Below are 22,355 nucleotides of genomic sequence, written 5' to 3'. Positions count from 1 at the left end.
GGTGGTGGGTAAAAAATGAAAATAAAATTAATTGATTTAGCTTAGTCATATATATAGACCTTTTTAAGTTGCATCAGGGATCCTCCTAATATCTATTAATGAAGAGATGAGGTCAATTCCTTACGTAGGCCTATGATGCAATTCTTTCAAGAGGCTTGGAATTCCTGGATGGAATAGAGGCTATGTATTTATTTATTCCTTTATTTATATATAATAAAATTAAGAGAAAAACATGCATCTATTATCATATTTTTTGTATTCATTTACATATTCAGTCATCCATGCATTCATCCGTTCAGTTTTTCATGCATTCATTTGTTAAAAGGCAATATACAGTTCAAAACAACAGCATAGTGGTCACTCAACCAATATTTTGGTAAACAGCTGAGTGATAAGGTTCGAGAAAAGTAATCAGTCAGAGAGATATTTACTCAAGTAATGACCATCCAAGAGATCAAAATTATAATTGTAACTACATTTTGAAGCCATACAGTGTTTGTTTAGATGTAGTTTCAAACAATGTCATAAAAAAAGTACATTTTGGGTTCTGTTGAAGTAAGACAGGTGAACGAAGCTCATGAGGCATTTAAAAGTGATATATTCTTCAAGAGTCAATAGGTATTCTGTGTATCATTAATTTAAAAGTCAAAATAGAATGTAGCAATCGCAGAAATGTCCCCTTTAACTAAGCATATCCAAGACGATGAAAAGTAGTATTATAAGGAATTAGGATATATTTAAAAAAATAAAAAAAATAAGCCTACGATAACGTTACCACAACACATTGGCACATTGGTTATTTATAGGAATATCCCTGCTAGTCTCTCGAAAGTAATAAATAGTCAAATGATAATGTTAGCCTCATTATTCAGATACGGACGTCATAAAATGCTGCTTAATTTCTATTTAATCATCAGTTATTATCAAGAGTTTAATTCAAATGTATAGACATGCATGGGACTAAAGACAGAAGATCCAAACAGAACGAGATCATATTAAATCATCATCTCTCACTCCCTCTCTCTCACAGACACGGACACACACCCACACAGAGAGAGAGAGACAAACAAACAAGCAAATAGCAGTTTTGTGATTAAAAAACAAACATTTTAGTAGGCCTACCCTTAGTCCATAAAAGTTAGTTTAATATTGGTGTTGATGAATGGGGCGGTAGGTAGCCTAGTGGTTAACGCGTTGGACAAGTAACCAAAAATTTGCGAGATCGAATCCTCGAGCTGACAAGGGAAAGAATCTGTCGTTCTGCCACCTGAATAAGGTAGTTAACCCGCTGTTCCTAGACCTTCATTGAAAATAAGAATTTGTTCTTGACTAGCCTAGTTCATTAAAGACATGAAAAGATCTACTGCAATCATTGTGAAGTTAAGAGGTCATTGGTCTTTTTCCCTGTCTTTCTTAGAAACGTTTGAGTGTTCACAAGGCCAGCTATGAGTAACTTCTTTTCAACCTACTTAGGATAACGTTGGAACACTCGAGGAACACTCGAAACATGATGAGAGGGAAGTGGAGCACAAGGAAAGAGAAATCCGGTCTTGCGGTTCACTCGGCAAAACTTTCCCAAATTCATTCATTTTAACACATAATTTAGCGAGACACCCTTTCACTTTTTGTACATCCTTTCAATCCTCGCTATTTAAATTAATCCGCAGATATGGGATCAGAACACAAACCACATTCACACTGGAGGAAATTTGCAATATACTGGCAACAGGTGAGTCAACAATATGCTATCATTTGATAATTGCTTCAGGATACAAATAATGAATTGTTAACAGGATTACATTCTACTAACAATGATCATCTGCTGCAGATCATCTAACTACAATAAGAATGGCACGTCAGACTATCACTTGGATGAGCGCCTTCCTTTGCCTTGCGCAAGTTTGCTCCATGCCCATGCCCTGCCAGCTACAAGGTCAGCTGGTGCGAATAACCCACAACCTACTGAGAGACATGGTACATTTTTTATATTGCTTTTGTCTTGAGAAGTATTATCCAACTATGTTTAACTGAATAGCTCAACGTGAATGCTGTGTTTTCTCTTTCTTTCAGGGGGGACATTTTCCTCTGGAGTGTCTGCAGGAGAATGTCTTCATGGCATTCCCATCCACCGCATTTGCAATCTCCGGCGCGCCACAGGTAAGGGCAAGCGAGCATATCCAAGTGTTCTTTACAGCGTGACAGAGTATTTGAAACCGTTAGGATTAGAAAGTAGATAACTTTAAACTGCCATTTATGTTATTTGAAATTATTGTTGTTGTCCGTTTCAGTTGAGTAGCAGTGGTGCTACGGCTATTTATGAGACATTGAAGAACATCGACACATTGTTTGGAGCCGACGACCTGCCTACTAAGTGGGACCAACAGAAGTTGGAGAATTTTCAGAATATTGTATACCGCCAGATTGAAGAGAGCAAATGTGTGAGTTACTATGCCAACACAGATAGCTTAACTGTTTAATTGTGGTATTGTGACATTTTTATTATTATTCATCGCCTGTCTTTTTCTTTCTGGCAGATGATGGTCAGTGTGGATACAAGTGATTATCTCATCAGGGCAGAAGGACTGAATACGTACTTTGGGAACATTGCAACAGTCCTAAAAGAAAAGGTAGACTATAGGTTAAACACAAATAGACATATTTTTTTGATAATATCTCTACATACAATATTACCCTACATAGCCCTAACAGTTTATTTGTATTTTCACAGAATTTCAGTTACTGCGCCTGGGAAGTGGTTCGAAAAGAGCTCCTGTACACCCTACAGTTCATTCTGGAACACAACTCTGATAGCCTTCTGTGGGCCAACAGAACATGAATTTTAACATTTTTGAAATTGAGTTTTACAATTGTACTTGATTTTAAAAGCCTACTATTCTACAATCATGTCATGTGCAACGTCAAACAGAAATATTATACATGTATTTATTTATTTATCAAGGTTATTTATTCATGTATGCCTATTTATGAATGTAATTGATTTATCTATTTGAAAATATGTTGCTCTTCATCAAATGTTAAGTTAATAAACATTTGTTTACTTTTAAATATTATTAATCTGACTTGCCATTCTGTAGCCCAGTCAATCGGTGTGTGAACATTCATATTTGTATTAAACATGCTCAGGACATATGGATGTCAGTACAATTAGTCCTTTAGCCTACTAATCCATTAAGGAAAGCCCTAAAAACAAGTCAACTGTATCTTCTCAAAATGTAGTTGTATTCAAAAGCCTTTTTTCAATTAAGTGTGTTTTAGCACTGGACAGGGCGGGCCTGTTTTGAACGTTGTACTCTGAGCTCCTATACGACTTAATTTGTTGATAGTTATACAATGTTGTTCTATCAATGCCATGATCAGTTCATTTTTACAAGGTTTCATGAGATAAATGCTTAATATAAAATCTGTATAATCAGAAACCTACATCTCCAATTAACGTCGTCCTCATCACATCACCATCATCATCATCACCAGCATCACTCTATGAGACTATATATCCATGTTACTTTCCTACTCATTCACATTCCTACTCATTCACATCATTCACAAACTCACACATCATCGTCATGATTTTCGTCGTCTTGGTAAGCGCCTAATAAAGGCAAATCTTTTGCACATACTCTTTTATCAACCAGAAATTAACAAACTGTAAAAAGTTGTAATTTACCGAATCAATGTAATAAGAATGAACCGCATGAGAGAAAATGAAAAAGTAAAGACAAAACCACCGCAGTTTACTCTCCATTTTAGAGGCGGGTCGGATTTAGCCTTCATTCAACACTACCAGTCACTGTGTTAATAAAATGTGTTTCATTTCAAAGATGTGCAATATCAACACTGAACAGTCATGCTTCAGATTGAACTACCGGATTAAAAGAAAGTCACATCAGACTTAACGTGTGAGCAAAATGTGATCGCTGTGCCTCGCCTATTGAAACATCTGTCTGGTTAACCCTACATAGAATCTGAAAAATGTGGTGTGCAATGTCCACAATATTGACCATGGCCCTCATTTGCTAATATAGAGCCCTGCAACATTGTAGAAATAGGCTACTGTTTTATTAGTTTTCATATTCAATTTTGCCTGCTGAATTACTGCTTTCTGACCTCATGAAATGCATTGCTCCAATGCAATTATCGGCAAAGACGTATGAAAACTGTTAACTTGCTGGACAAAAAACATTCTTATTCATTTCACAACAGCATAATTAAGCATATATTTTTTACGTAGTAATTACACACTGATTACACTATCACTCGTATTACATATGTCACAACGATTCTTCGATAGGTATGCTATGATGCTGCTAAAGTTGTCTCGCGCACCTACAGTGCTGGTCATAAAAAAAAGCTAGCTAGCTGATGGATGCAAACAATGTTCTTCCACATAGAAAAACGACATAATATGTAGCTATAGTTGCTTGGCTAACTATATGGCTAGTTGTCATCATCTAAAATCACCATCATTTATAATACAGTTCTTATTTGATTAATGGTGGTCCGACCTATCTATGTGAAGCTAGACACAATAAGGATTAGCCACAATAGTGGACTTTGAGGTTAGCAAAGAGAACCTCCCTCGTAGAGAAACTCCCTTCACATTTCTCACAGTCAATTGTGAATAATAACTCTTCAAATGTTTCCAGTGTAACGTCATGCAGAATCTGCATACCAACCAATTGATCTCAATCAGTTTCATGAGGATATGCATTTAGATTTTCTTGAGTTGTAGGCTACAGTTTCGTAGTAGCCTATTGTGTTGTTTTAAATGATGTACAATGGGTGAATTTTAGAGCAGATGGTGTTAACAAACTGTAGCATAGCCTACCTGTTTAGTTTCAATCAAAGCAAATATTTTGCCTAGCAGCACAATCGTCCTCAAATTTCATGAGAAATTAGTTTTTTTTTTTTTTGTCTTACAGTAACGTTATACTACGCTATTATATTTGCTTCTGTTATGTAGAAAACTATCATTATGTGATCTTGCAGAAATAGATTCAACTTTGATCTAACTTTATTAAATGAGCACCATTCGCCACAGTAGGCTAGCCTGTTCTCTATGAATGGAGAGGAGACTGTGTGGAGTTGGGGGTCTTGCACATGTGCAGAAGCTTCAGGACCTTTAGCTGTTGGGAGGAAAGATCCGTTTATTACATTGCCTGTTTTTATTTCACATCATTCTTTCAATAATCTCACCAGTAAAATCATAACTAACCAACACTAACACTTTGATGAAATCAATTCACTTTAAGCTGTCACTGTAGGATCAATATTGGTTTGTTCTTTACCTCTAGAACACAAGTTGAAACTTCAGGAGGAGGAACCCAAGTGGTGGACCTGGTTTCAAGGACAGACAAGTCATTTCTACATTTGCGGCTTAATGAGGAAATAATGAAAATAATGAAAATCTTTGTTCCGTTGTTCTAGTTTTAGATGCACATTAGGATAACATTATGTGAACTGTAATGCTAATTAACTGTCTTGTGTGTGTGTGTGTGTGTGTGTGTGTGTGTGTGTGTGTGTGTGCTCGCGCACGTTAGGCTACGTTAAGTGAGCTAGCTTCAAGCTAGCTATTCGCCCATCTCGCCCCGTTGCAATGGACCGTTTTCTGATCAAGAGAAGAGTGTTGATAGACATTGAGAATCCAGACCCAGACCCTGTCTCCGAGGGGGCCAAAGAAGAATAGGGAGATAAGAAAGATGAGAGAGAAAACCTGTGAGCCACGACGCGAGGGAGCACCAGAGCAGTTCGTAGCTGCTAGATGCTCCCTCTGATTTAAACCAGTTAGTTACCTGTTGAAGAACCAAGGCGCTGTCTTCGGTGTTATCCAGCCACAAATGTTGGACAGCAGGATCGCTACTTCAATCGTAGATGGTATGAGGATTACAAATGGCTGGATTATTCTATTTCAAAGGACCGTGCTTTCTACTTTGCATGACGCCACTTTCAACGTCCAGGAAACCATGGCGGAGAGAAGGCGGCATTTACCCACGATGGCTACCAGAACTGGAAGAAAGCGACCAGTTCGTTCAAGACACTCAATGCTAGTGTTAAGCATAAATATGCAATGATAGCGTGGAATGAGTGGACTATTCAGAAAGAGTCTTGCTCAACAATATGCAATGCTCTAAGTGATGGACATTCGAAAATAGTCCGAGAGAACTGAGAGTATATGAGAGCAGTTGGAAATTAAAAAAAAGAACATGGCGAAACAGTTAGGAGCACACTGGAGTTCCTGTCCATGCTTAAACCTTACAGAGACTACTTCGTGGACATCTATAAACTTTGACGCATTTCTGTCACATTGCCAGTAACCTCTGCGTCATGTGAGCGCAGTTTTTCCTGCATGCTGCGTGTAAAAACCTACCTGAGAAACAGAATGGCAAACACTCGACTCAGCAACCTTGCCTGCCTGTCCATACACGCAGAAAGAACTCATTTGTAATGATCCACAACAACAGACGCATGTTCTTCTATAAAGCAACACTTGGTGAGTAACTGATTAATTTATTATAAATATGCCATAGCATATTATTATGTGGTATTAAGTTGGGTAATTTTGTATATTGTGCGCCTGTCGTAGCCTCATCTATTATTATGAATTTGCAACTGAAATGCCGTTTATTTATTGACAGAGCGCGCCTGTCCGGTGGTGTGGATCTGGATGGAACAAGAAGTCGGATGCATATTGTCGGCCAGTCGGCCTACAAGTATTTTTTCAATAAAAATGTAATCACTAAGATTGTGATGGTAGCCAGTTCGTTTTGCAAGTGTGTGACACAGTTAACAGGCATAGGCTAAATGCATTGCACTTCTCGTTGTGGCTGCACTTTGGATATTATTCATTTCAATTCTGACGTTGTGATAAGCCATTTCATCCGAAACATTCTTACCAATGCACAGTTGTCTGATTATGCATATGAAATAAATGCACTTCTTGTTGTTGTCGCATTTTGGATGTATTGTGTTGTTATTGCTGAAAGACTTCAGTGCATGGGCCAGCCTGTGTTGCATGGTTGACAACTCCATTGTGTCCTCCTCCCAGAGTGCTAAGAACCTTGGCGTGATCCTGGACAACACCCTGTCGTTCTCAACTAACATCAAGGCGGTGACCCGTTCCTGTAGGTTCATGCTCTACAACATTCGCAGAGTACGACCCTGCCTCACACAGGAAGCGGCGCAGGTCCTAATCCAGGCACTTGTCATCTCCCGTCTGGATTACTGCAACTCGCTGTTGGCTGGGCTCCCTGCCTGTGCCATTAAACCCCTACAACTCATCCAGAACGCCGCAGGCCGTCTGGTGTTCAACCTTCCCAAGTTCTCTCACGTCACCCCGCTCCTCCGCTCTCTCCACTGGCTTCCAGTTGAAGCTCGCATCCGCTACAAGACCATGGTGCTTGCCTACGGAGCTGTGAGGGGAACGGCACCTCCGTACCTTCAGGCTCTGATCAGGCCCTACACCCAAACAAGGGCACTGCGTTCATCCACCTCTGGCCTGCTCGCCTCCCTACCTCTGAGGAAGTACAGTTCCCGCTCAGCCCAGTCAAAACTGTTCGCTGCTCTGGCACCCCAATGGTGGAACAAACTCCCTCACGACGCCAGGTCAGCGGAGTCAATCACCACCTTCCGGAGACACCTGAAACCCCACCTCTTTAAGGAATACCTAGGATAGGATAAAGTAATCCTTCTACCCCCCCCTTAAAAGATTTAGATGCACTATTGTAAAGTGGTTGTTCCACTGGATATCATAAGGTGATTGCACCAATTTGTAAGTCGCTCTGGATAAGAGCGTCTGCTAAATGACTTAAATGTAATGTAATGCATGGGCGCTGTCCGGTGCTGATGAAAGACGTTTTGCAGGTGAAAGACGTTTTTGTCATTACCTTGTGGTCACTTGTATTAGGCTTATAGCTATTTTGTTAAATATTCTTTGGCTAAATTCAATTAAAAACTACATTTATATCAATGTGCTGTGTGTCATATCTGATTTTATTGAAAAAAACGAGAACGTCCTTATAACTCTGAAGTCATGAAAATCGACTATTTTCTTAGCACCCCCGCGTATTGGGCAAGACCCCCCCCCCCCCCCCCCCTCAGCCTCCGGAGAGAAAAAATCCTGGCGCCGTGTCTGCTTGCAAGAACCCCGTGAAAAAAATATTTCGGACTAACTTAGATCGAAACCCACTAAATGTATTTATTATATGGGTAAATGTCTTAAGTTTGGGTTTTATTTCGACTTCGACGATTTTGTTATCAGACTTTTTTATAAAGTTTTTTTTTTTTTTGCTGTTAAAAGCCTAGCTCACATATAGCTTATTCTCTCGAATAGCCTATATCTCAATATAATAACCTACATTATCGTGGTTTAACTACAATTCAACGCTGGGATTTGGTCGTCCAGAAGAAGGACCAGGCATGGAATTCCTTTGGCTGCATGTGCTAGAGTCTGAAGAGTTAAAGTCCCCGCCTCCGTTAGGATAATCGGGGAAATTCTCCATACAGCTTTCCCTTTCCCAACTCCACATAAAACTCATTAACAGAGCCAAAATGTTCAAACTCAACAGGAAAACTAAGAGCGAAGCAAACGACTATTTACAATGTATACAATGCAGAGTTGGACGTGTATTTTTCTTATTATTTGCAGTATGCAGAGCGTGTGTCATTGCTGTGACTGGATCCGACACCACTACGGCCACTTGAGCGCAGAATACCTTTCCCTGCTGGACCAGATGGTGAGTTATCAGCACACTGTAAGAGGAGACTGAATGCATGTATTAAGGACAGCAAAACAACCAACCAAATAAAGTAGTCATATGTTTCATGTTTAGCCTTTTTGTTAGAAGACTGTAATCTATATTTGAATAGCCATATTAAAAGGGCGCTAGACTATAATGACAGAGCGATCACGAGAGGCTATATACATTAGGCCTATACTGTCCTTGCAGTATAAGCTATACTTTTAGACGCGTGACTTAAAATACAATATTGGTTGTATTCCAGGGAGGAGATATCACAGAGCAGGATGCCCCTGTCTTTTTCCCCGAATCACTTTACAGACGCATTGAGCTTGCCGAGGTAAAAACTAGAATTTTGACTTTTCATGTTCTGATATGCTTTAGTATAGCGGTCTTGACCCAACGTTACATTGATGGCATAATTGAAGACTATACTGTTTCTAATCTTCTTTTTACATGTTCATGTGTAGTTTGAGGACAAAGTCAGATTCCGGAACGAGACCATCTATCAAATCACAAAACTGTTTGATGGGAATATGAAATCTGTCACCTGGGACAAGAAAAACCTGGACGATTTCCTCAACATTCTAGAACGCCAATTTGAGAACCTTAATTCCTGTGTAAGTAACGGGTCTATTTAAAGTATAATTAATCCCTGTTTTGGTCAGGGCTCTCCAACCCTGTTCATGGAGAGCTTCCCTCCTGTAGGTTTTCGCTCCAACCCCAGTTGTAACTAACCTGATTCAGTTTATCAACCAGCTAATTAATCGGCTGTGCTAGATGAGGATTGTAGTGAAAACCTAAAGGACCGTATCTCTCCAGGAACAGGGTTGGAGAGCCCTGTTTAAGCTGTAGACTTCTAACTGTACAAGTGAGAAAATCTATGTGGGCTATTATGTTCAGTGGGAGGCTAATGTTTTAATCTTGTCCAACAGGTATCACCTGCCAAGATACCTGAGAGGAGACTGAAACGTTACTTCAAGAAGTTGAATAGGATGGTTCTGAGAAAAATGGTGAGTTTGTTTTCGGATGGCAACGTGTTTAATATATCTAATCAAATGAATATTAACTAGGCTAAGCAGGAGCAGTTTTGAAACATTTTTTGGGTTCTAGGGACATATGTATTAAGCATCTCAGAGAAGTGCTGATCTAGTATCAGGTCTCCTCTGCCTTATTTATAGTGATCTAAAAGACAATACTGATCCTAAATCAGCACTCCTACTCTGACATGCTTCATACATTATTATTATTATTATTACATACGGCCCCAGCCCTTTGTTGTTCAAGACAATATGATCATTATATGACTAGAAAGTCCATACCACTAATATGTACATTTTCCTTTGTTTTCAGAACTACAGTGCACTGGCATGGGAGCTCATCAGGAAAGAGACGAAACATCATCTGGAAAGATTGGATATTTTTCAGGCAAAGATTCACTGATCATCCAGACTCATCTCAGAAGCTACGCCCTTACCAGTTTATAAAGCATGAATACATTCATGTGGGACCCTGTCAGTCTATTTATTATATTTAAATGCATCATTTATTGTTTTTAATTTTTATACATTTCCCTTTTGTACCTGTGTTGAACAAAACTGTATTACCTGTCTACTTAAAAACCTGTTAAAAAATTAATATTGAAAACGTGTCTATTTGAATTTTACTGTGTCTCTTTCTGCTTTTTCAGTGTCTCACACTTATTCTCAGTGGTGGAAAAAGTACCCAATTGTAATACTTGGGTAAAAGTAAAGATACCTTAATAGAAAATGACTCAAGTAAAAGTAAAATTCACCAAGTAAAATTCTACTTGAGTAAAACTATTTGGTTATACTTAAGTATCAAAAGTAAATGTTATTGCAAAAATATACTTAAGTATCAAAGTAAAATTATAAAGTATTTCCAATTCCTTATATTAAGCAATCCAGACGTCACCATTTTCTTGTTTTCTTAAACAGAGATAGTAGGGATGACCAGGGATGTACTGTTGATAAGTGCATGAATTGGACAATTGTCCTGTCCTAATAAGCATTCAAAATGTTATGAGTACTTTTGGTTGTCAAGGAAAATGTATGGAGTAAAAAGAACAATATTTTCTTAATGTAATGAAGTAAAAGTAAATGTATTCAAAAATATAAATAGTAGAGTAAAGTACAGATACCGCAAAAATGTCTTAAGTAGTTCTTTAATGTATTTTTACTTAAGTACTTTACACCACTGCTTATTCTACATGTTTGACCTGTTTAATACTTAGAAATGCGCCTGTTGTAGACAGACAGGGTGTCTGAGGATTGCTCTCACAAGGTCGACTCAGCGGGAGGGAAAATATTGTCTGAACACCCAGACTGTGGTTGCCAGGTGTTGTCCTCCTCCGCATCCGGTCTCTGAGAGAAAACGCTTTGCTGAGAAAGGAGACACTTGGTTATCTTTGTGTAACCCGAAGTGATAGTATAAATGTTCCTGAGGGGGAAATACCTCGTTAGGGCTTCTGACTAACTTCCACATGAAGCGCTGTTTGTCTGTAATCTCTCCACTGGCGTGAATAAACATAAATTCATTTAAGCTTGACTTTGGGGTCCTTAGTGGTAATTTCCACGACTTGTGAATGAAATGTATTTTGTATAAATTTTCCAAATTTCGTTCTTGTCTAAAACCAATGACAGTGGATTTATCTAACCATCTGAGGGATGCAGATTAAACTTGTTGCTGATCGTCAGTCACATGATAATTCTACTTTAAGTTTATACACCACATGACCAAAAGTATGTGGACACCTGCTCATCGAACATCTCATTCCCCCCTTTGCTGCTATAGTAGCCTCCACTCGTATGGGAATGCTTTCCACTAGATGTTACTTGGAACATTGCTGCGGGGAGTTGCTTCTATTCAGCCAAAAGAGCATTAGTGAGGTCGGGCACTGATGTTGAGCGATTAGGCCTGGATCGCAGTCGGTGTTCCATTTCATCCCGAAGGTGTTCAATGGGGTTGATATCAGGGCTCGGTGCAAGCCAGTCAAGTTCTTCCACACCAATCTCGACAAACAATTTCTGTATGAACCTTGCTTGGTGCACTGGGGCATTGTCAGGCTGAAACAGGAAGGGCTTTCCCCAAACTGTTACCACAAAGTTGGAAGCACAGAATTGTCTAGAATGTCATTGTATGCTGTAGCGTTAACATTTCCCTTCATTCTTGTGCTGACATTGCTTCCAGAGGCAGTTTGGAACTCAGTAGTGAGTAGTGCAACCAAGGAGAGACGATTTTTACGTACTACGCTCTTCAGCACCCAGTGGTCCAGTTCTGTTGCTTTTGTAGCCTACCATTTCGCTACTGAGCCATTATTGCCCTTCGACTCTTCCACTTCACAATAAGTTGACTTATTTTTTATGTGTTTTTGTATTATGTGGTGGTTACTGTTTTTCTTGTTTGTTTTTGTGTGTCAGTCACACTGGGGCAGTGGGATGAAGGGGGGGGGGGGGGGGGGGGGGGGGGGGTCTGGGTGAGGAGTAGAGGATAATCTGGGGGTCCAGGAACTTTTAGCTCCCACTTCACATTATGGGATGTTTATTTATAAAGTCTGTCCATTGTATTAAACACCTGTATGTCTTACTATAACCGGGGGGGAAATAAGAAAAAAGACATGGAAAGAAAACATGGAAAAAAAGACAAAAAACAAGCAATACTTAAATAGATAATAGTTTAGAGAAAAATATGTGTTACATAAGCCTACGAGGCAGTCCACAGTCCTTTCAGACGGCTTGGAATTCCTGGATAGAATAGAGATATTGTAGATATATATATCCAATTATTTAATGGTGTGAGGTTATTTGACATAACATCTATAATGGTGTGTATGTGTGTTTACATTATTTGTTATGATACTTATATGTATCTAAATGGTTTTAAGTATGTTTTGTGTATTTGTAAAAAAAAATATATATATATGATCATCCAATGACTTGGCACATGAAACTGTTAATGAATGCAACGTGTAAACTCAATAAACGCAATTTCCACCGAGAGAAACTTGTCTAGAGTGGATCATCATATGTTCTTTTGGTTGAGTAAAGTATATTTTTTTCAATTGAAGATCACCACTGACGTTTGTAGGCAACAAGGAAAGGTTTCGATACACCGGGTTAACTTATGAAACCAACCTTCTTTACAGTCTCATCATAAGGCTTATTTATGGTGAGTCACACAGCTAGGCTACTCGGTTGTCCCACCTCGGTTGGCTGTTAGGTATAGGCTACATATTGATGCTTGTCTCAGATTCCAGACCGATCTTTCGAATACTTTGTGAGAATTTATATAGCCGACCATCATGCATGATAACCAGTTTGACATGGTGGAGTGTTTCATTTAGCATATGTACGGTGTATCCAACGATGGGATGCACACGGAAGGATGCTTGTCTCAAAATCCCAAATAAGCACAGCATCAAACTCGGCTGACATAAACCATTGATGATTGTGTTCGAGCACGAGACGCAGCCTAATTTCTAAATCTGGGCACAATTGACATCTTGGCTGACCATATCATGTTTTAAATACCTAGGGTGGTCGTTTTCCGGTTCAGTGCTTGCAATAGAACTTGAACATCGAATTCAACATGAATGTGTTATTCGAAAACCCTCATTATCAACAGATAGGTTACATCTGTAACATTTGCAGAAGCCAAATAATTTTCTTCAATGGAAGGATTTTATAGCACTACGATTTACATCCATTTATTTTTCCCAACAGAGAGAGATGGTTTTGACTGCATAAGTCATTTTAGGTCAAGTGAGAAAGATATTTGGTAAACCTCTTCAGCCTCTGTCATGGAATAAAAGTCACCTGGATTACTGTAGAAATATAATTTTCCGACAGACAACAAATGTATCTGAATGGCTGAGTATGATTTTTTGCCTGCAAATTGAAATATCTTCGCTTATATTAAATGCAGAATTCTCATGCAGATAAGAATTCTACCATTGGACACCTTTTCATGGAGACATTACGTCGTTCTACAAAACCTTACTTCAGCAAAATGAAGCAACATCTAAAGAAAAATACAAAAATAACACAGAAGCCTATATTGAATGGTTTAATTTGAATCACTTTTTCCGTCTTCCATTTACTCCTTTCAATTTACTGTGGGGGTTTCGTCGTTTCAGGACAACAGCTTTTGTACTTGGGAGGATGTTCGAAATGAAATCGTGTGGAAATTGAAGGATCTACAGATTCTACTCGATTCTATGCACCACACATGAGCAGATGTAATATGTTTCTTTCATAACACGACTGACTGTAGGCTACCAAAATAAACCTGCTGACCCATTTAAACCATTTGTAATTCATTGACTGGACAAAGAAAGTGAAATTCTTCTGACGTTTAAAATAATAATTCATTTGTTGATAGGCATACAATGTTGTTCAATCAATTCCACGATCAGTTCATTGTTACGAAGTGAAATAAGATAAATGCTAAATATAAAAACGGCATAATCAGAAACCTACATCTCCAATTAACGTCGTCATCATCACATCACCATCATCATCATCATCATCATCATCATCATCATCATCATCATCATTATATGAGTGTATATATCAATGTGACTTTCCTACTCGTTCACATTAGGCCAAACTCACACATCATCGTCATCATTTTCGTCGTCTTGGTAAGCGCCTAATAAAGGCTAATCTGGGGCAAATACTCTTTTATCAACCAGAAATGAACAAACTGTATGAAGATCCCTTTGGAATTTACCGAATCAATGTTATAAGAATGAATCGCAAATTAAAGCCAATATCACCGAACTTTACTCTCGATTTTACTCTCGATCCTTCACTCATGCTGCCAAACATACCCTTGTAAAACTGACCATCCTACCAATCCTCGACTTCGGTGATGTCATTTACAAAATAGCCTCCAATACCCTACTCAATAAATTGGATGCAGTCTATCACAGTGCCATCCGTTTTGTCACCAAAGCCCCATATACTACCCACCACTGTGACCTGTATACTCTCGTTGGCTGGCCCTCGCTTCATACTCGTCGCCAAACCCACTGGCTCCAGGTCATCTACAAGAGCCTGCTAGGTAAAGTCCCCCCTTATCTCGGCTAGCTGGTCACCATAGCAGCACCCACCTGTAGCACGCGCTCCAGCAGGTATATCTCTCTGGTCACCCCCAAAACCAAATCTTCCTTTGGCCGCCTCTCCTTCCAGTTCTCTGCTGCCAATGACTGGAACGAACTACAAAAATCTCTGAAACTGGAAACACTTATCTCCCTCACTAGCTTTAAGCACCAGCTGTCAGAGCAGCTCATAGATTACTGCACCTGTACATAGCCCATCTATAATTTAGCCCAAACTACTACCTCTTTCCCTACTGTATTTATTTATTTTGCTCCTTTGCACCCCATTATTTCTATCTCTACTTTGCACATTCTTCCACTGCAAATCAACCATTCCAGTGTTTTACTTGCTATATTGTATTTACTTCACCACCATGGCCTTTTTTTTGCCTTCACCTCCCTTATCTCACCTCACCTCACTTGCTCACATTGTATATAGACTTATTTTTCTACTGTATTATTGACTGTATGTTTGTTTTACTCCATGTGTAACTCTGTGTTGTTGTATGTGTCGAACTGCTTTGCTTTATCTTGGCCAGGTCGCAATTGTAAATGAGAACATGTTCTCAACTTGCCTACCTGGTTAAATAAAGGTGAAATAAATATTTTAAATTTTTTTTTTTAGAGGTGGTTCGGCTTTAGCATTCATTCAACACTACCAGTCACTCTGTTAATAAAATGCTTTTTTTATTTCAAAGATGTGCAATATTAACACCGAACAGTCATGCTTCAGATTGAACTACCTGATTAAAAGAAAGTCACAACAGACAACGTGTGAGCAAAATGTGATTGCTGTGCTACGCCTATTGAAACAACTGTGTGGTTAACCCTACACAGAATCTGAAAAATGTGGTGTGCAATGTCCACAATATTTACCATGGCCCTCATTTGCTAAGATAGAGCTCTGCAACATTGTAGAAATAGGCTACTGTTATATTCGTTTTTCATATTCAATATTGCCTGCTGAATTACTGCTTTCTGACCTCATGAAATGCATTGCTCCAATGCAATTCTCTGCAAAGACATGTATGAAAACTGTTGGCTGAAGGGGCAGTATTGAGTAGCTTGGATGAAAGGTGCCCATTTCAAACGGCCTGCTCCTCAGTCATAGTTCCTAATATTTGCATATTATTATTAGTATTGGATAGAAAACACTCTAAAGTTTCTAAAACTGTTTGAATTATGTCTGTGAGATTAACAGAACTCATATTGGCAGGCAAAATCCTGAGTTGAAATCAAAACAGGAAGTCAGAAATCTGAGCTTGTCTGTATTCACCAGAGTCCCTTAAGAAATCCAATTGAGTTATGAATGATGTTGCACTGCCTAGGGGTTCCACTATATGTCAGAAATCAATAGAAATTCCAATGAGACTTCTATGATGTTGTGGGAGAGAATGAGAGCAGAATCAGTCAGGTGTCCATCAAGCAGCCATGTCCTGATTATGCCTTTTCTTCATGCAAGGCACTGACGTTCCATTGCTCACGCAGACAAGAAGGAATACTCCGGTTGGAACTTTATTGAAGCTATATGTTAAAAACATCCTAATGATTGATTCAGTACTTAGTTTGAAATGTTTCTTCAACCGGTATTATCACATTTGGAAGTTTTTGTCCGATATAACGCTGACCAGAATTAGCGTTTGGATATGTAAACCAGACGCGCTAACAAAATAAGGTATTTGGACATAAATAACGGATTTCTTCAAACAAAACAAACATTTATTGTGGACCTGGGATTCCTGGTGTGCAATCTGATCTAGAACATCAAAGGTAGGTAATGGAATATTTATCATGTATTTTATTGTTTATAGTGACGCCATCTTTGCAGCTGTGGTATGCTACGATTGAGCGCCGTCTCAGATTATAGCATGCAATTATTTTTCCGTAAAGTTTTTTTGAAATCTGACATAGCGGTTGCATTAAGGAGAGGTATATCTATAATTCAATGTGTATAACTTGTATTATCATCTATATTTATGATGAGTATTCATGTTGAAACGATGGGCTATGCAAAGTCACTTGATGTTTTTGCATTTAGTGAATCTTGTAGCCTCAATGTAAACTCAGATTCTTTGATATAAATATGAATTTAATCAAACAAAACATACATGTATTGTGTAACATGAAGTCCTATGAGTGTCATCTGATGAAAATAATCGAAGGTTAGTGATTCATTTTATCTCTATTCTGGTTTTTGTGAAGCTATCTTTAGCTGGGAAAATAGGCTGTGATTATTTTTGGTTTTGTGGTGACCTAACATAATCGTTTGTAGTGCTTTCGCTGAAAAGCCTATTTGAAATCGGACACTTTGGTGGGATTAACAACAAGATTATCTTTAAAATGATATAAGACACATGAATGTCTGAGGAATTTTAATTATGAGATTTCTGGTTTTTGAATTTGGCGCCCTGCACTTGGACTGGCTGTTGTCATATCGGTCCCGTTACCGGGACTGCAGCCATAAGTTAACTTGCTGGACAAAAAACATTCTTATTAATTTCACAATAGCATAATTAAGAATCACCCACTGAAAAGTTGGACTTATAAAGGGAAGCAAAAGCCTGAATCATGCAGCCTTCTTCGCCACAAAGGAATGTTTTATACCTTCCCGTATCAAATCAAATCAATCAAAGTGCATTTGTCACGTGCGACGAATACAACCGGTGTAGACCTTATAGTGAAATGCTTACTTACAAGCCCTAACCAACAGTGCATTTTTTAAGCAAAAAATAAGTATTAGGTGAACAATAGATACGTAAAGAAGTCAAATCAACAGTAAAGAGACATTTAAAAATAACAGTAGCGAGGCTATATACAGTAGCAATGCTATATACAGGTACTGGTTAGTCGGGCTAATTGAGGTAGTATGTACATGTAGGTATGGTTAAAGTTACTATGCATATATGATAAACAGAGAGTAGCAGTAGCGTAAAAGAGGGGTTGGCGGGGCGGGACAATGCAAATAGTCCGGGTAGCCATTTGATTACCTGTTCAGGAGTCTTATGGCTTGGGGGTAAAAGCTGTTGAGAAGCCTTTTGGTCCTAGACTTGGCGCTCCGGTCCCGCTTGCCATGCGGTAGTAGAGAGAACAGTCTATGACTGTGGTGGCTGGGGTCTTTGACAATTTTTAGGTTCTTCCTCTGACACCGCCTGGTGTAGAGGTCCTGGATGGCAAGCAGTTTAGCACCAGTGATGTACTGGGCCTTACGCACTACCCTCTGTAGTGCCTTGCGGTCGGAGGCCGAGCAGTTACCATACCAGGCAGTGATGCAACCAGTCAGGATGCTCTCAATGTTGCAGCTGAATAACCTTTTAAGGATCTGAGGACCCATGACAAATATTTTTAGCTTCCTGAGGGGAATAGGCTTTGTTGTGCCCTCTTCAGGACTGTCTTGGTGTGTTTGGACCATTCTAGTTTGTTGGTGATGTGGACACCAAGGAACATGAAGCTCTCAACTAGCTCACATACAGCCCCGTCGATGAGAATGGGGTCGTGCTCGGTCCTCCTTTTCCTGTAGTCCACAATTATCTCCTTTGTCTTGATTACGTTGAGAGATAGGTTGTTATTCTGGCACCACCCGGCCAGGTCTCCGACCTCCTCCCTATAGGCTGTCTCGTCATTGTCGGTGATCAGGCCTTCCACTGTGTCGTCTGTAAACTTAATGATGGAGTTGGAGTCGTGCCTGCCCACGCAGTTGTGGGTGAACAGGGAGTACAGGAGGGGACTGATTACAGTGTTGAGGATCAGGGTGGCGGATGTGTTGCTACCTACCCTCACCACCTGGAGGCAGCCTGTCAGGAAGTCCAGGATCCAGTTGCAGAGGGAGGTGTTTAATCACAGGATCCTTAAGTTAGTGATGAGCTTTGAGGGTAAAATGGTGTTGAACGTTGAGCTATAGTCAATGAATAGCATTCTCACGTAGGTGTTCCTTTTGTCCAGGTGGGAAAGGGCGGTGTGGAGCGCAATAGAGATTGCATAATCTGTGGATCTGTTTGGGCGGTATGCAAATTGGAGTGGGTCTAGGGTTTCTGGAATAACGGTGTTAATGTGAGCCATGACCAGTCTTTCAAAGCAATTCATGGTTACGGACGTGAGTGCCACGGGTCTGTAGTCATTTAGTCAGGTTGCCTTAGTGTTCTTGGGCACAGGGACTATGGTGGTCTGCTTGAAACATGTTAGTATTACAGACTCAATCAGGGACATGTTGAAAATGTCAGTGAAGACACCTGCCAGTTGGTCAGCACATGCCCGGAGCACACGTCCTGGTAATCCGTCTGGCCCCGCGGCCTTGTGAATGTTGACCTGTTTAAAGGTCTTACCCACGTCGGATACGGAGAGCGTGATCACACAGTCGTCCGGAACAGCTGATGCTCTCATGCATGCCTCGGTGTTGCTTGCCTCGAAGCGAGCATAGAAGTGATTTAGCTCCTCTGGTAGGCTCGTGTCACCGGGCAGCTCTTGGCTGTGCTTCCCTTTATAGTCTGAAATAGTTTGCAAGCCCTGCCACATAAGACGAGTGTCAGAGCTGGTGTGGAACGATTCAATTTTAGCCCTGTATTGGCGCTCTGCCTGTTTGATGGTTAGTCGGAGGCCATAGCAGGATTTCTTATAAGCTTCCGGGTTAGAGTCCCGCACCTTGAAAGCGGCAGCTCTACCCTTTAGCTCAGTGTGAATGTTGCCTGTAATCCATGGCTTCAGGTTGGCGTATGTACGCACGGTCACTGTGGGGACGACGTCATCAATGCACTTATTGATAAAGCCAGTGACAAATTTGTTGTACTCACCAATGCCATCGGAAAAATCCAGGAACATGTTCCAGTCTGCGCTAGCAAAACAGTCCTGTAGTTTAGCATCTGCTTTATCTGACCACTTTTTATAGACCAAGTCAGTGGTACTTCTGGCTTTCATTTTTGCTTGGAAGCAGGAATCAGGATAGAATTGTGGTCAGATTTACCAAATGGAGGGCGAGTGAGAGCTTTGTACGCGTCTCTGTTTGTGGAGTAAAGGTGGTATAGAGTTTTTTCCCTCTGGTTGCACATTTAACATGTTGATAGAAATGAGGTAAAACGGATTTCAGTTTGCCTGCATTAAAGTCCCCGGCCACTAGGAGCGCCACCTCTGGGTGAGAGGTTTCCTGATTGCTTATTTCCTTTTACAGCTGAATGAGTGCGGTCTTAGTTCCAGCATCGTATAGCGATACTTCGGTTTATTATATAAGATGGGCAACTTCATCATTATTATAGAAGATGGACAACTTCAGCAATGTAGGTATCATATCGAATCAAGATTAAGATAATCGGTTGTTAATCATTTCGAAAGTCTGTTACACTTAAATGATATCAAAAGAAACATGGCTCTATTGAAATAGTTGAGTATCTGCCTGACTCTGTTCTGCCGAGGCACAGCAGCATCCGATCGGTGCAGATGGACGCAGTTCATGCACCAGTCCGCTATTTGGTATGCACAATCTGATGCTCAGTATATCTCATTATTAGGCCTACATTTATATTATTTTATTATAGCACATTTTATGTAACCAATGCTTTCACTCGCTGCACCACGTTTTATTAAAGGTTACTATTCCAATACAGTTCACTTTTTGACATTGATATGACTTTATTTCAGAGTGGACAATTTCCAGTTCTGTGTCTAAAAGAAAAGTCGAGCGCATGTTTCCAGAGCATGTTTACAAGAACACACAGAATCAAATCAAATCAAGTTTATTTATATAGCCCTTCTTACATCACTTGATATCTCAAAGTGCTGTACAGAAACCCAGCCTAAAACCCCAAACAGCAAGCAATGCAGGTGTAGAAGCATGGTGGCTAGGAAAAACTCCCTAGAAAGGCCAAAACCTAGGAAGAAACCTAGAGAGGAACCAGGCTATGAGGGGTGGCCAGTCCTCTTCTGGCTGTGCCGGGTGGAGATTTTAACAGAACATGGCCAAGATGTTCAAATGTTCATAAATGACCAGCATGGTCAAATAATAATAATCACAGTAGTTGTCGAGGGTGCAACAGGTCAGCACCTCAGGAGAAAATGTCAGTTGGCTTTTCATAGCCGATCATTGAAAGTATCTCTACCGCTCCTGCTGTCTCTAGATAGTTGAAAACAGCAGGTCTGGGACAGGTAGCATGTCCGGTGAACAGGTCAGGGTTCCTTAGCCGTTGGCAGAACAGTTGAAACTGGAGCAGCAGCACGGCCAGGTGGACTGGGGACAGAAGGAATCATCATACCAAGTAGTCTTGAGGCATGGTCCTAGGGCTCAGGTCCTCAGAGAGAGAAAGAAAGAAAGAGAGAAAGAAAGAGAGAAAGAGAATTAGAGAGAGCATACTTAAATTCACACAGGACACCAGATAAGACAGGAGAAATACTCCAGATATAACAGACTGACCCTAGCCCCCCGACACATAAACTACTGCAGCATAAATACTGGAGGCTGAGACAGGAGGGGTCAGGAGACACTGTGGCCCCATCCGATGATACCCCCGGACAGGGCCAAACAGGCAGGATATAAAGGATGAACACACTTCAGTATCATATAGCAATATTTTTTAATAGCCTAAACTATAGTATATGATTTTTTACAATTTCAAAATGATACATTGGAAGTTTATCCATGGAATTTACACCCTAATGCCAAAACCCCTGTTTTCTTTAACACAGGGTGAGGACGTCTCTGTAGTTGCATTAGAGGCTTAGGGATATATAGCCCAATTATTTAAAAACTTCTTATGGCTTGGGGGGCGCTATTTTCACGTACGGATGAAAAGTGTTCCCAAAGTAAACGGCCTGCTACTCAGGCCCGGAAGCTTGGATATGCATACAATTGGGAGATTTGGATAGGAAACACTCTAAAGTTTCTAAAACTGTTTGAATAAAGTCTGTGAGTATAACAGAACTGATTTGACAGGCGAAACCCCGAGCACAATCCATCCAGGGATTTTCTTTTTTTTTAGGTCAATCTGTTTTCCATTGGTTTCCTATGGCAAGCTCGTTTTAATAGAAATAATCTTGCAGTTCTTATAGCTTCCACTAGATGTCAACAGTCTTTAGAAATTGGTTGATGTTTTTCTTTAGAGAAATGAAAAAGTAGCCCTGTTTTTTTCCTGTGTCACTCCAGGTGCACTCTAATGATTTGGTGCACGCGACCTGGAACATGCTTTCTTTGTTTTTGTCCGGTATTGAACACACAGTTTCTCACATTTGTGATGTTTATGGGACATATTGGAGTGCCAACAGAAGAAGCTCGTCAAAGGTAAGGCATGAATTATATTGTAATGAAACAGCAGGGCGCAGGTCTCGAACCCTCGACCTTCTAGCCCGAGGTCCGGCTCGCTATCGACTGTGCCGCAAAAGCATGCTCGAGCGGCAGAGTCGATTTCCGCGCTTATAAACCCAGGGTCGTTACAATATCTTTATTTCTGAGTTTTGTGTCGCGCCTGGCGGGTTGAATTATGATTGTCTGTCTTTGTTTGATG

The 22,355-nt window shown here is 40.1% G+C and overlaps 2 protein-coding genes across 2 annotated transcripts; both read left to right on the top strand.

The window, feature by feature from the left end:
- The first annotated feature begins 1,848 nt into the window (after positions 1–1,848).
- LOC120044474 (interferon alpha-1-like) lies at positions 1,849–2,836 on the top strand. Its single transcript, XM_038989129.1, has 5 exons — positions 1,849–1,974; positions 2,071–2,157; positions 2,289–2,438; positions 2,535–2,627; positions 2,729–2,836. Exons 1-5 carry the CDS (start codon positions 1,849–1,851, stop codon positions 2,834–2,836), a joined length of 564 nt encoding a protein of 187 aa, XP_038845057.1.
- Positions 2,837–8,615: 5,779 nt separating this feature from the next.
- LOC120044473 (interferon a3-like) lies at positions 8,616–10,196 on the top strand. The gene is made up of 5 exons (XM_038989128.1): positions 8,616–8,750; positions 9,019–9,093; positions 9,224–9,373; positions 9,689–9,766; positions 10,107–10,196. The coding sequence occupies exons 1-5, from the start codon at positions 8,616–8,618 to the stop codon at positions 10,194–10,196; spliced, it is 528 nt and encodes a 175-aa protein (XP_038845056.1).
- Positions 10,197–22,355: the final 12,159 nt, after the last annotated feature.

The sequence above is a fragment of the Salvelinus namaycush genome, chromosome 3, assembly GCF_016432855.1.
Source record: "Salvelinus namaycush isolate Seneca chromosome 3, SaNama_1.0, whole genome shotgun sequence".
NCBI classification, from domain to species: domain Eukaryota; kingdom Metazoa; phylum Chordata; class Actinopteri; order Salmoniformes; family Salmonidae; genus Salvelinus; species Salvelinus namaycush.
This window is presented reverse-complemented; position numbering and strand designations above follow the sequence as displayed.

What these genes read in the sequence shown, in the direction of transcription:
- LOC120044474 (XM_038989129.1), top strand. Translation starts at nt 1,849, where the DNA reads ATGGCACGTCAGACTATCACTTGGATGAGCGCCTTCCTTTGCCTTGCG. An exon ending in CAATCTCCGGCGCGCCACAG is followed by an intron (nt 2,158 to 2,288) that starts GTAAGGGCAAGC and finishes TGTCCGTTTCAG; the next exon opens with TTGAGTAGCAGTGGTGCTAC. An exon ending in CAACAGTCCTAAAAGAAAAG is followed by an intron (nt 2,628 to 2,728) that starts GTAGACTATAGG and finishes GTATTTTCACAG; the next exon opens with AATTTCAGTTACTGCGCCTG.
- LOC120044473 (XM_038989128.1), top strand. Translation starts at nt 8,616, where the DNA reads ATGTATACAATGCAGAGTTGGACGTGTATTTTTCTTATTATTTGCAGT. An exon ending in GACGCATTGAGCTTGCCGAG is followed by an intron (nt 9,094 to 9,223) that starts GTAAAAACTAGA and finishes GTTCATGTGTAG; the next exon opens with TTTGAGGACAAAGTCAGATT. An exon ending in GGATGGTTCTGAGAAAAATG is followed by an intron (nt 9,767 to 10,106) that starts GTGAGTTTGTTT and finishes CTTTGTTTTCAG; the next exon opens with AACTACAGTGCACTGGCATG.